The following is a 13802-nucleotide window of genomic DNA, read 5'->3' as shown; positions in this document are numbered from 1 at the left end:
CAATAAGCTGCAGAAGCCAACAGAAAGTGAAACTGTATTCCTGCAGCTTTCCCTTGCTGGACGCCATTTGGGGTTTGTTTAAATGCCCGCGCGTGCCGCGTGGTGCCGTGATCTGTGGAGTATAAACGTTGTGACTGAATGTACAGGACTAAAGTGATTTGCAGTGAGTAATCTATGAAATTTGACTTTTATAAGCATCTGTTAAAAGGCCTGTTGCCCTAGAGTTCTCCCCTTTGTGGGCAAAGCCGGCATGTTGTTTTGTTTTTTTCTTTACAGTTTAAATTGCTGCTTGTTGTTTCTGGGTTTTTTGCTAATATTGTTTAAATTGTTACATATTCCTGCTGGTGAGGTTTTATTAATACTTTCCATGAGATTTCTTTTAATTAATAAAAGTTATTATTTTTTGTATTAATTGTTCCACCTATTAAATATTGATAACCATAAATTCATAACAGGTCAGAGCAATCCTCAATATCAATACAGGCTGGGGGATGATGAAATTGAGAGCAGCCCTGCAGAAAAGGATTTGGGGCTGCTGGTGGATGAGAAGCTGGACATGAGCCAGCAGTGTACACTGCAGCCCAGAAGGCAAATCACATCCTAGGCTGCATCAAGAGAAGCATGGCCAGCAGAGATTCTGCCGCTTTGCTCTGCTCTGTTAAGACCTCACCTGGAGTACTGCATCCAGCTCTGCAGGCCTCAACACAGGAAGCAGGCTCTCCTCATGGAGTGGGTCCAGATGAGGGCCACAACAACAGTCAGGAGGCTGGAGCACCACTCCTACAAAGACAGGCTGAGGGAGCTGGGGTTGTTCAGCCTGGAGAAGGGAAGCCTGCAGGGAGATGTAATAGTGCCCTTCTGGTGCCTGAACAGGGCCTACAAGAAGGCTAGAGAGGAACTGTTTGCAAAAGCCTGTAGTGGTAGGGTGAGGGACAATGGTTTTAAGTTACAGAAGAGCAGATACAGATTGGATGTTAGGAACAAGTTCTTTATCATGAGGGCAGTGGAACAGGTTGCCCAGGGAGGTAGTTGAGGCCCCATTCTTAGAGATATTCAAAGTCAGGCTTGACAAGGCTATGAGCAACCTGATCTAGTGGAGGATGTTCCTGCTCACTGCAGGGGGGTTGGACTAGATGATCTTTGGAGGTCCCTTCCATCCCAGACCATTCTATGATTCTGTATTGTGTTACTCACTCAGGATGTGCTGATTCAACCTCGTGAAATTCAACTTGAGAATTCAGTGCAAGGAGAGACTCCATAATTTACAATACATAAAATTGCAGTATTTCCCTCTAGAATATGCATCACAGGCATTAATTTGGATCAACAGATAGGACAAGACAATACCTCTAGAATCATTAATAGATATTTTCAAAATAAATGTTTCCCGAGGCATAAAACAAATGCATGAAGAAATTGAAAGCGACATTGACATAAACAATTGTATCTTAGATTTGTTTTACAATAGTAACCTAAGGCAAAACCTTAACATTTACAGGAATAGTTTGCATTCTACCTTTTTTTCTCAGAGAAACTATCTGCAGAACTTGCTATCTGCCATCTACAAAATGTAGTTTACTAAAAAGAATTAATCACCCTAATTCTGGGAACTGCTCAGTCATATTGTCATCCAGGCCTCTTCACAATGAAGATACAATCAAAAAAACTTTTTTTTTTGTTCTTGTATTGGCTTCTCACTTTTCTTGAAAAGGGTGACACTTACTTTCCTCCATTAACCACAAGCCAAATTCAATTCAAATGTACTCAGGAACAGCATTACAAAACTGATGATTTGGGATTCCATGCTTATTACTGCTCAGTTACTTCAGTTACAAATATAGTCAGCATACAAATCAAAGGATGTTGGGAGTTTTTTCTAACTGCTATCTCTGAAAAGTTATCATGGGATCTGTTAACCAAGCTTTCCTGTGTCTGTGACCTACATTATTATTGTTGGTAGTGATGTTGTTCAGTGTTCCAAAGTTTGTTCTTGGTTTTGATAGAGATGCAAGAAAACTGAGTTACAACATGTTCACCAATCCTACAAAATGGAAACTTTTATCAAGTGGAATCCAGGAATACACTATTGCTGCGGTCAGAGGGGTATATAATTGCCCAAAGTACAAATGTTACAACTTTTTTTGAGCCATGCTGGTTTTGACATTATTTGAGACATTCCTTTGTTTCTAAGCTAACCACATATCCTTCAGCCAGAAGCTATACTTTTTAGAGATCAATCAACGTAAACTATGGATGTAAATATGTACATTAGATGCATGTGATCCAGTCAGGATCAGGCAAGAGTGGTTGAAAAAAGTTGTGGGTTTGCTGGGGTGTTTGGTTTAAGCAGCCCTTGCCACCCCCCTTACTTTCTTCTGCATCATCCCCTCAGTCTGACTGGATCACAACACCAAGCTGTGAACTGAATCAGAAAACTGATGCAAACTGAAAAAGACACAAACTGGTAAGGATAGTAGATGGTGAGAAAAAACAAAAGGCAGAACAGGGGCTGCTTAAGCAAGCAATCTTGACAGAAGAGATGCTCATTAAATTATGGTTTGAGAGGCTGACTTTTGATTAGGTTTCCAAGATTGTGTGGTTTTACATTCATACCTATTTCCCTTCCTATTTGTTACTGAGCAAATCACTTCTGATCTCCTCATTTGGCTAGGTCATTAAATTCTTTAACAATATGCAGTATTCTTAGTTGGAGAAGTTTTAGAGCATTTTGGAGTTTGTGTTAATGAATGAAATTATTAAGGTATTTAAATGGATCTTGTTAAAATGTTACAGGCAACAAGTTGTAAAAAAAAACCCAAGCCCCTTTAATGTTAATATAGTGTTTTAAAGTTGAAATCTAGTACATGCTTTGTTTGAATATTAGACTGTAGTGACCTTGCTCTGAAGATTCTGTAGTGATTACTGCTTTACTAACTAGAGAAAGTGTTATCAAAAAATTCAGTTTTTAAAAAAAGAATAGAGTTTTTGTTTTTTAGAGCTGCACTGCATATAAGGGAAAGGATGGAGAGGGAAATACCAAGGAATAACACAAGAAAATGGAGGAAAATAACTGAACAGAAATAAGACCAGTAGATAAAAAGTGATAGAAGATAGAGAATGGGATAATAACAACAGTAAAAACATTAAAGTATGTGTAAAGAAATCTTTTGCATTCAAAAGTGCATGCAGTAATGGCAAATACAAACTAAAAATTTTAAATAGACGGTGGATACTGAGACAAATGCTTCTGAATTATTTTCAGTTCCTCCCAAACGTAATCACCAGTGTATCTTGACATTTCAGGGCAGACATGGCCAACTTAATGATGCTGCAAAAAATTAGAAGATTATTTTCTTCAGTGAAATTTAAACTTTAGGTTCATTCATGATGCTGCAGAACTAGCTCTGGATCTCCAGGAGTTACCGCACAAAAAGAATAAAGTTTTTTTCAAGGTGTCCTGTGGAAAGATCAATACAAGTCTTTCCTGAAAGCCCTTTCTTAGCAATAGGTTATTTAAAATCTCTGTAATTTCTTAGTCTGAGATAATATTTTGCTTTCCTATTCTGTATTAGGAAAATGCTGAAGGAAATGTGAATTCTATCCTAATTTATCATGGATAAACCTGTCATAAGATCTTTATTCAGCCTTCTATTTTCTAAGGCATTAGATCTAGAAAGGCTGTCTACCAATCACTTCTGATGAGAACTGAGAAAGTACTTATATGGGAGACTTCTTGGGCTAAGATGCATAGCAATCCCCCTTTTTTTTTTACCATCAGAGACAGTAGGGCTCATGAAATATTCCACAAAACTAATCTAATTCATCTTTGGAAAGCCTACATCTAAAGCCAGATTTAGATTGAAAATTGCATTAGGGACAAGACGTAAGTATTAGTCTTCATCAGTAGCATCATCTTCTCTGTTTCTGTTTAAAAAGATATGTTGGAGTAGCTTGGCCATGAACTCCCAGTGACTGTCAAATTTTACCATAAATCACTGCATGAAGAGTGTGATCAGCATTATCTATGCAAATGTATATTAAATATTGAATATTCTTAGCACTTGATTTAGTAGTTTTTCCTTTGTACCAATAAACCAGACTTATTTAGAGCTGTTGGCTGAGTTCCACCATTTCACTGCTAAATGTTTAGAATTTGCAAGTGTTGTGATCCCTTTGCCAATGCAAGGATATCCTAATTCCAGTAATTTACACTTGTTGCGATGCTTTAAACTCCATTACAGCACACTGAGATTCTACACAAAATGGATTGGAGACCCTTTAACAAACAACAACTTGGAGATAGAGGGATTTTATCCCTTGTGTTACAATTATTTATTGGAATGTTGGTTTTGTGTTGCAGAACTGTGACCTGGTGCAGCAGAGTATCGTTCATATTGTTCAGAGTCCACAGAAGAACAGTCAGACCACAGATGAGATAGAAGATAACTGTGCTGGGGCTATTCTAAAAAACTTGGAAAGAGAACCAGGAAGCCTAACACGCATAGATCTCAGTACCAGCATCCTCCCATCACACTCTGCAGGATTGGCTGTTATTCTGGATGCTACAAAAACCAGCACTACTCTTCCCTCTGAAAAATCAGGTAAATCAGTGATTTGGTTCATTTCAATTCACAGATCTGAACGTTTTTCTGTTTCTTTCTTTGGGTGAACATTGAATCATAAAAATCAGTTAGTTTTTAAAAGACCTTTAAGATATCAAGGTCAGTTGTTAACCTAACACTACTAAGTCCATCACTAAACCATGTCAATAAGTGCCATATCTACATATCTTTGAAATTCTTCCAGGACTGGTGACTCCACCACTCTTCTGGACAGGTTGTTCCAGTTCTTGACAACTCTGTCACTGAAGACATTTTTCCAGATGTCCAATCTAAAGGTTCCTTGGCACAACTTGAGACCATTTCTTCTTGTCATATTGCTTAGTACTTGGGAAAAGAGACTGACACAGGTAGTTGTAGAGAGCAAGGATATCTCCCCTCAGCTAAACAATCCCAGTTCCTTCAGCTGCTCCTCTTGTGCTCTGGACCCTTCACCACTTCATTGCCCTTCTTTGGACATGCTTCAGCAGCTCAATGCCCTTATAGTGAGGGGCCCAAAACTGATTAGAGCATTCAAGCTGTGGCCTCACCAGTGCTGGGTACAGGGGCATGATCAACACTCCCACCCAATTTGATGTCATCTGCAAAACTACCTTGTTCAGATCATTGATAAAGATATTAAAGAGAACTGGTCCCAGCACTGAACCCTGGGGAACATGACTAGTGACCAGGTGCGAACTGGATTTGACTCTGTTCTCCACCAGTCTTTGGGCCCAGCCATCCAGCCAGTTTTTAACCCAGAAGCATCCACTCTTCCAAGCCATAAGCAGCCAGTTTCTCCAGGAGGATGCAGTGGGAGACTGTCAAATGCTTCATGGGTAAATGACATCCACAGCCTTTCCCTCATCCCCTAAGCAGGTCACCTTGTCACAGAAGGAGATCAGGTTAGTTAAGTGGGATTTGACTTTCATAAACCCATGCTGACTGGGCCTGATCATCTGTTTGTTCTGGATGTGCTGTGTGATGACACTCAAGATGAGCTGCTTCATAACCCTCCCCGGCACCCAGCACTGAGGTCACGTTAACAGGCCTGTGGTTCCCTGAATCCTCCTTATGGCCCTTCTTGTAAATGGCCATCACTTTTATGAAGGCACCCACCAAACAGACATCAACAGTCACCTGAAAATTTGGATTTATTGTAATTACTCTGAACTCCTTCAGACACATTAAAATCATAGTTGGGAATAAACAGCTGCACAAACAGTTAAACTGACTAAAGAGAGATGAACCAGAATGTGCACGCCTCACTCAGAAAGGGAAAATCTCCCCAGGGGTACTCAAAATATATACACTCACCAAAGGCAGGGTTGGGGCTCCTTAGATGAGGTCCCAGCCTAACGGTTAAGGATCCAGCTGCCAGTCTTCTTGCTCTGTGGAGACCCACTCTTTCTGTAGCAGGATTCTATTTATAGCCTTTTGACTGTTCACTGTGGTCAATTTCTTAATGAGTTGGAGAGCTGACTTCTCCTAATAACAAAAAAGCAAGGTTGGAACCTCTGGACCGAGAGGTGCCTATTGATGTCTGCAATGTGTCAAGCTGATCTTTATCCACTGCTAGCAATGCTCAACTCTTTGTCCAGTGTCTGTCAGGCTTTTTGTGTTTGTCAGGGCTGTTAGCCCTGCTACAGCCACATTTGCCAATCTCCAGTCAACTGGGACCTCCCTGTTTGGCCAGGCCTCCTGATAAACAATAGAAAGTGGCTTGGTGAGTACTTCGCCAGCTCTCGTAGTACCCTTGGGTGGATTGTGTCTGACCTCATAGATTTGTGTGTGTCTCAGTGGTGTAGTAGGTCACTAACCATTTCCCCTTGGGTTATGGGGGGCTTCATTTTGCTCCCTATCTTTGTCTTCCAGCTCAGGGGGCTGGGTACCCAGAGAGCAACTGGTCATACTATTGAAGACTGAGACAAAGAAGGCATTCAGTAACTCAGCTTTTTCTTCATCCATAGTGAGGAGGTTTTCCTCTCCTTCCGACAGAGGTTCACCTTAGTCCTTCTATTTCCATTAATGTATTTATGGAAACATTTTTATGGTCTTTTATAACAGTAGCCAGATTAAGTTCTAGTTGGGCTTTGGCTCTTCTAATTTTCTCCCTGCATGACCTCACAACATCTTTGTAGTCTTCCTAAGTGCCCTAGACTTCTTTTTTTTACCTGAGTTCCAGCTGAAGTTCTCTCTTTAACCAAGCTGGTCTTCTTCCCCACTGGCTCCCCTATGGACTCCAGGGTGCCTGCTCCTGCACCTTAAGCACTTCCTTCTTCAAGAATGTCCATCCTTCCTGGACTCTTTGCCTTTCAGGACTGCCTCTCAAGGGACTCTTGTCTATCAGGCTCCTAAACAGGTCAAAGTCTGCCCTCTAGGCATGTAAGCTAGCAATTCTGCTGACTCTCCTCCTTAATCCTCCAAGAATCAAAATGTCTGATGTTTCATGATTGCTGTGCTCAAGAGAGCCTCCAACCATTACACCACCCACGAGTCTGTCTGCAAACAACAGGACCAGCAGGGTGCCTCCTTTAGTTGGCTCACTCACCAGCTAAATCCTATACCACGGGAAAAAAAGCCCAACATATGGTTTCTTTTAATTATTAAATAAAAATTGCAACTAAATTAAGAGGTGATAAACATCTGATGTGTCTTCTAGCAAAATAATTTTGCTTTGTGGATAAACAGAGTGGTTTCTTGTGTTGTTCCTGTCTCTGATTTGTATTATGCTAATATTTTTACAAATTATTATAAGCTGGCAAAAACCCCAGAGGTCTGTGAGAAGGCAAAAAATAGTCTGTAAAATTTCCATTACAGAAGTTTTCTTAACAAGAATGTTGGGCAGCTTATGCATTCAAATACTTTTAATTCCCAATCTGTTGTAATGTTTTCATACTCATACATTTTGTAAAAAATATTTATATTCAATAGGCTTAATATTTATAAAAACAGAGCTGGCACAAAATATGATAATTTGTAATATGGATTTTAATAGTACTTCATCCATCAAATTATCACTGAGAATATCTTCTTCTTCATCATGAAAAATCATTTGAGCAGAAGTTACTGCAGATGAGTTGTGCTATAACATTTAAAAGTGTTCATGAAAGAGAACCTCAAGTTAGAAAGAGCTACAAGCATCTTTTAGCTATTACATGAATCTTCGCAGAGTCTCATCACATGTCCAGAGAACGTGTCCAGAGAAGGGCCATGAGGATGATCAGAGGGCTGGAGCACCTCTTCTATGAGGACAGACTGAAAGAGTTGGGCTGTTTAATGTGGAGAAAAGAAGGCTTCCAGTATCTGAAGGGAGCATACAAGAAAGCTGGGGAGGGACTTTTGAGGATATCAGGTAGTGACAGGACTAGGGGGAATGGAATAAAGCTGGAATTGGGGAGATTCAGGCTGGACGTGAGGAAGAAGTTCTTCACCATGAGAGTGGTGAGAGCCTGGAATGGGTTGCCCACGGAGGTGGTTGAGGCCCCATCCCTGGAGGTGTTTAAGGCCAGGCTGGATGAGGCTCTGGCCAGCCTGATCTAGTGTGAGGTGTCCCTGCCCATGGCAGGGGGGTTGGAACTAGGTGATCCTTGTGGTCCCTTCCAACCCTGACTGATTCTATGATTCTATGTCTTTTTAGAAAGAATAATATAGGAATACCCATTATACACAGAAGGTAATACCAAACATATAGGTCCAGAGTATAGAAGATAATTTGTAAATATGACAGAGATACCTCTGTGACTAACCTGACCACAGAAATCATCATGCTTAACAAAATGGCTACTAGAACTGCTAACATAACTTCTAGAGAATTTCTTATGTAGCTCATGCAGAAAATATACAGTTTGTGGGAGGGTCACAGAAGTATTCCACAACTGACTTCATCAACCTTTCACTGCCAGCTAATGATGAATGAGTGCATTTTAGGAACAAATTAGTACCCAGCTTAATGACCCACATCTCCCAGTCTGAATGAATAATGAGATGAGAGGGGCTCATGCTGATTTAAATCTGGTGAGCTAGAAGGAGAATTTCAGGCTGGTATTACTGTCAAAAGCAATGCAATGGTGTGAGCTTTTTCATGGTACTCTTTTTTTTTTCCCCCCTCTTTCCATGCTTGACTTTACAGAATAGTTTGTACATAAATAAAGCCTTTTAAATCTTGTCCTGTAGCATGGTTTTCCACAGGTTACACACTTTGTGAAGCCAAGTACAAACTCATAGGTGTCTTCTACTGCAGCAAAATCTTTCATGGCAGAATGGCAGCTCAGGAATAAACATATTGAGAACATATGTGGACTAGTTTAATCTGTGATGAACTTAAACAGATAGAAGCCGCTCCAATGACTGACACTTTTCTCTGGAAGGATGTTAGTTGCAAGTACTTTAAAAATATCTGTTTTCTTCTCCTTGGCTTGTTTTGACTCTCACTGTGAAAACTTGTCCTTGCATCTGTTCAGGTCACCATTTTTGTGTAATATGGGAGATTTTGTTGTTTTTATTATTAGGGTTTAGGGCAGGTCGATTTGTAATCATATAATGCACTGAGTTAAGGACTAGTCTGGGTTAAAAATCATCCAGCAAGGAAAGAAAAAAAAAAAAGTTTAATCCAGTTTTTCAATCAGCTTGTATTATGTAGTGGGGATTTTCTTTGGCACAGCTGAAATGAGTAATAGTAATCGTAACTGTAATAGTCATGAGTGGCTGAACCACTACTGTTGCACTGAAACTATACTTCTCAAGCTATTGTCTTATGGTGGATGGATGTTGTGATGATCAGTGTACACTAGAAACCTGTACAGCTGACCCGAGTGTAATCTTTTGCTGTGTGTGAGAGACCACATGCAGTGAGGACGAATTTAAATGTACAATTTAGAGGCCAAAGATTCATTGATTTATTACTGTTTAGTCTGCACATGCTGCACAGCTATTAGATAATTGTAGTGGTTAAAAACTAAAGACTTCATTTCTTTCTGAAGCCCAAGTTATTTCTGTTTGTTATCACAAGGTGCTGACCCTGTGTCTCTGCCCAACTTTTGTCTTATTTGCCCTCCTTTGAATTCTGAGGAAAAGATTTGTGCTAACTTTGCAAAAAAAGTCAAAAAGGTATTGACTTAAATGCTGGGAGCTCAAACTGTAGAATTTTTATGAGAATCCAGGAGAGAGACAACTCTTTTTATATGGTACTGCTATTATATAATCCATATACTTAAGTAGTATAAGTTGCTGCTCTTGATCAGAGAAACCCCCTTATTGCCTAGCATCCTGTCTCCCCTAAGAAGCATTACTTGTTACTTGCAGGAGACAAAAGGACATTCTCCTCCCAGCTCACCCCCACTTTAGTAATGACATTTATTGGAATAGGACTTGTATTAACATACAAGAAAAGTAATAAATTACTTAATATGCAAAAAAAAATATTGCTTCAGTGGACACATTCAAGTAAGTAGTTAGGTTACTATGGTATTTTCAGATTTGCTGTACTGACAGTTCACTTTTCTCTTAGGATTAAACCAGTTTTAATGTAAATGAAAATGCACTATGCGTCACGTGATTTAGTCTAGATTCACTTTTTTTTATTATGCGCTATATACAAACTTTTAAAAGTGAAATGCAATATCAATTTGAGGATCAGTCTACAGCCAGAAAAGGGAAGATACTAATTTACTTTTTTAGAAAAACAGAATAAAGTGCCAACTCAATAATAATATACTGGTTCAGCTTTTGGCAAATACGTTGTAGGAAGCATGGCTACTTTTATCTTCATTACACAGTGTGCAGATTTACTGTATGGACAATTCTATTTTAAACGTTAAACCAAAACTTCAAAAGTTCCCACATTAACAATGCTCTTTGTGCTAATGGTTAGTTCCTGCAGATTGTTTATCATTATCACTACTTTCAATCATTATCACTACTCTTAATCATTATCACTGTGCATTTGTTACATATGGAAAACTATTAAACTTTAACTGTTAGATCTTTTAGCCCAATTTGCAATGACTGTACACTACCGTTCATGCCATGTAGGCTGCACTGATGCACTGCAGGCACAGAAATCTACACATATTTTAAATAGGGATAGTGACTACACTTCCTTGGGCAGCCTGTTCATGTCAGCATCTGTTAAATTATCCCTCTTGATTAGTTACTGTAGATTCTTGGATTATGGTATATGAGTGAGGAAGGCATGAACATAAGACAGTGTTTCCCATTAAAAGTTATTAGTAATATAGTAGTCCTTCTGAAACAGCACTCTATTTTTTGATGCACAGCAAAAAAAAAGAGGTTTTTGAGATACAAGTCGTATCTCAGACACAGAAAAGCTATTGGAAAAGATCAAACAAATTCTATATCCAAATCTAGCTCTCTTACTCTTTTAATACTTGAATGTTTTGTATCCAGTACTTCTCAAGAAAGAAAATATTCTTACTATATAATTTTACATTTAGAGAAAGAGTATTCCTTTTTGCAAGTAATCACCTCTGTCTGATTATTCTTCCTGTCCAGAATGACAATGGCATTCTCTAACCTGACCTTTGTTGAAACAGCACTTCCTAAACATTCTCCACTGTTAATTCAAGGGTTAATTGGAGAGCAGGGGGAAAGTTTTCAGACCAGAAATTACCATTACCAATTCTCTCAAAATGTCTTTTGAAATATCTAGGCTTAAGAAAAATATTCTGGTTATTCTGCTTCCAACAGGGATATGAAAATTTGTCATTAGAAAGTCCTTGGAAGTTTGCTCTTATGTATCTTGTATATTCTGTTAGGGTTATTAACCCTTGACAACTCACTGCTGCAGTACTTCCAAGTTCTATATATAAAAATTGATATCCCCTCTTCACCTTCCAGTAACAGCAAAAAGTGATTTTGTAGGACATTAACATAATGGAACCTTTTCAATAAAATGATAAATTGAGCCCATTTCAGAAAACAGAACACAGGCTTGATAATTTATTGCAGTCAGTGCCATGCTGGAGACCTCATTCGTATCATATGCTTTTAACACTGATGAGAATAGTACCATTTTCTCACACCTTGCATGTCTGCAAAATTCATTTGAGAGGAAAAATCTTCCTTTATAATAGAACCAAAAGCACTTCTGGGAATGCTCCTCTTTACATACTATAATTATCGATCATGAACGTGTCTAATTACTGTATTGTTTTTAAATGCCGTTTCATGTAATTGAAGCTGGTAACATTTGCCAACTCCCTTGTGTCAAGGGATGGGCTGGCAAGATTCTTGTGTCCTTGAAATGTATTTTGATTGTTTATGGGTGACAGCATGGATAGATTTTCTTCTGCAAATGCATCACTTACATCTTTTTGCCACCAGCTGGATGTGGTATTTTCCAAAATAATTGTTGGCATGAATTAATTACTGATGCCACTGGGGAAAATAGGACATTAACACTTAAGAAACACACAATAGAGTTTTAGGGCAATTATTTTTTAACAGGATGAGTCCAATTATGAGCCACAAATAAGAATAGTGCTTTATTTGAAGTTCATTTAAAAAAAAAAAACAGTAATTGCCACTACTGTGCAGCATAGTGCTTGCACTGCATGATTGGCATGGGTTGTTGATTATTTGCTGCTGTTATTCAAAACTGTCTTGCCTCATGCCAGCTTCAAAATGAAAGTGATCGCTGGAGCAAAGTTTTATGGGGCTTGAAGTTCAGATTATAACATGAGAGGCTTCCTGTTATGGTTGCTTCTTTTGGATTCTGAGTTTTGGGTGTTGTTACTTTCCCACGGGAACAGTGGTGAGACAAGTGGGAATTGGCTAGTTCCCTGGGTTTCTGCTTTCTTGCTTTATGATGATCTTTCGAGGTCCCTTCCAGCCCCTAACATTCTGTGATTATGCTGCATTTCTGGTTCTGCAAATAGGCTAAGCTAAGGTAATTGTGCATTATATTATTAGCTAAGATGACTGCACATTGTATTATTGTTATCTGTTTTGCTCGGTAAAATTTTTTATCTCAGTTCCCTTTATCTCAACCTGGAGGATTGTCTTTTTGTGTGTGTGTGCGACTTTTCCCTCACTTCTGTGTTGCAAGGAAACAGGCAGGCTCACTTTAACCTGTTACAATGGTCTCTTGCCACCTGAAATGATGGTTTTCTCTCAAGTCATGTGCTCAAAAATCATGTCATTGGGAGTTCTATGCACAAAGCAAAGACATTGGGAGAGCAGACTTACTAGAATGGTCTGATATACAGAAAGTAATTACATTGAACAGATAGTTTAATAAATTCAGTTGATACTAGAAGACAAAAATAGCCATACAAAACATATCCTTCTCTCTCTTTATAAAGGCAAATAGTCCAAGTAAGTTGAAGGAAGTAAGCTTGAATTTCTGTGAAAGAAAAAAGATCATTACATTTGGCAGGGGAAGATTCTGTGGTGGTTTCTTGTTTGTTTGTTTGTTTTTTAAGAAAATAACTTGTGGTAGAAAAATGGACAGTCAGTTCAAAGTATCTAATTCATATTCACAAAGAAGCGGAATTAAAGTCATTGTGTGCTCTTGCATTGCTCTGCCAAAAGTCTTTACAATTTTGCCAGCAGCTTTGTCGCACTGAAGGTTTCACATTTCTGCTGCTACCCGGGTAACTGTTGTTAGAGATGCCAAGGTATTTGCCTTCGTGTCCATTCAGGCTTTTCTTCAGAGACTCATAGCAAGGGTTTCAGTTTTGTTCTTCTCTTGTGCCTCTGGGTTTTTTGGTCTCTTTGGCCTTTTTTTTTTTTTTTTAATTTTAGAGAGAGAATACCTAACCATGGAAACTGAGATTCTAGATCAGCTTTGTGTGGATTTCCAAAAATCCTTCAGTGTAAGGCTTTTTCTCTCTGCTCTGGAGTACACTCAACATTTTGCTTAAACCTTGCTCGTCATTATACATTCTTCATGAGTCAACGCTACCTGTGTTATGCTCAGCAACTAAGATTTTCTCCAATGGAACAGAATGAAGATCCATACTGTGCAAACAACTGTTCTGCTTTGTAATTTTAAACTACTCTCTACAAGCTATAGGAATTTTCTACAAGAATTTTAATACTCTGTGAGATCTATTGGCACTGACTGGAAAGTTGAATTTAGGTAGGATTACAGCATTTGTGATCAAATTATCAAACAGAGGATAATAAATGAAGAAAAGTCTTCCTTGATCTGCCTTTCACTTATGAAACAGAATGATACGG

General features: G+C 38.8%; 1 protein-coding gene across 1 annotated transcript in view; it reads left to right on the top strand.

Annotated features, from left to right (window-relative positions):
• Nucleotides 1-13802, top strand: part of PRKN (parkin RBR E3 ubiquitin protein ligase) — a 634620-nt gene that overhangs the window by 102794 nt on the left and 518024 nt on the right. Inside the window, exon 3 of the mRNA XM_054396652.1 lies at nt 4361-4601. Within this exon, the coding sequence (XP_054252627.1) occupies nt 4361-4601 (241 nt within the window). The remainder of the gene's footprint in view (nt 1-4360; nt 4602-13802) is intronic.

The sequence above is a fragment of the Indicator indicator genome, chromosome 2 (assembly GCF_027791375.1).
Source record: "Indicator indicator isolate 239-I01 chromosome 2, UM_Iind_1.1, whole genome shotgun sequence".
Lineage (NCBI taxonomy): Eukaryota > Metazoa > Chordata > Aves > Piciformes > Indicatoridae > Indicator > Indicator indicator.
This window is presented reverse-complemented; position numbering and strand designations above follow the sequence as displayed.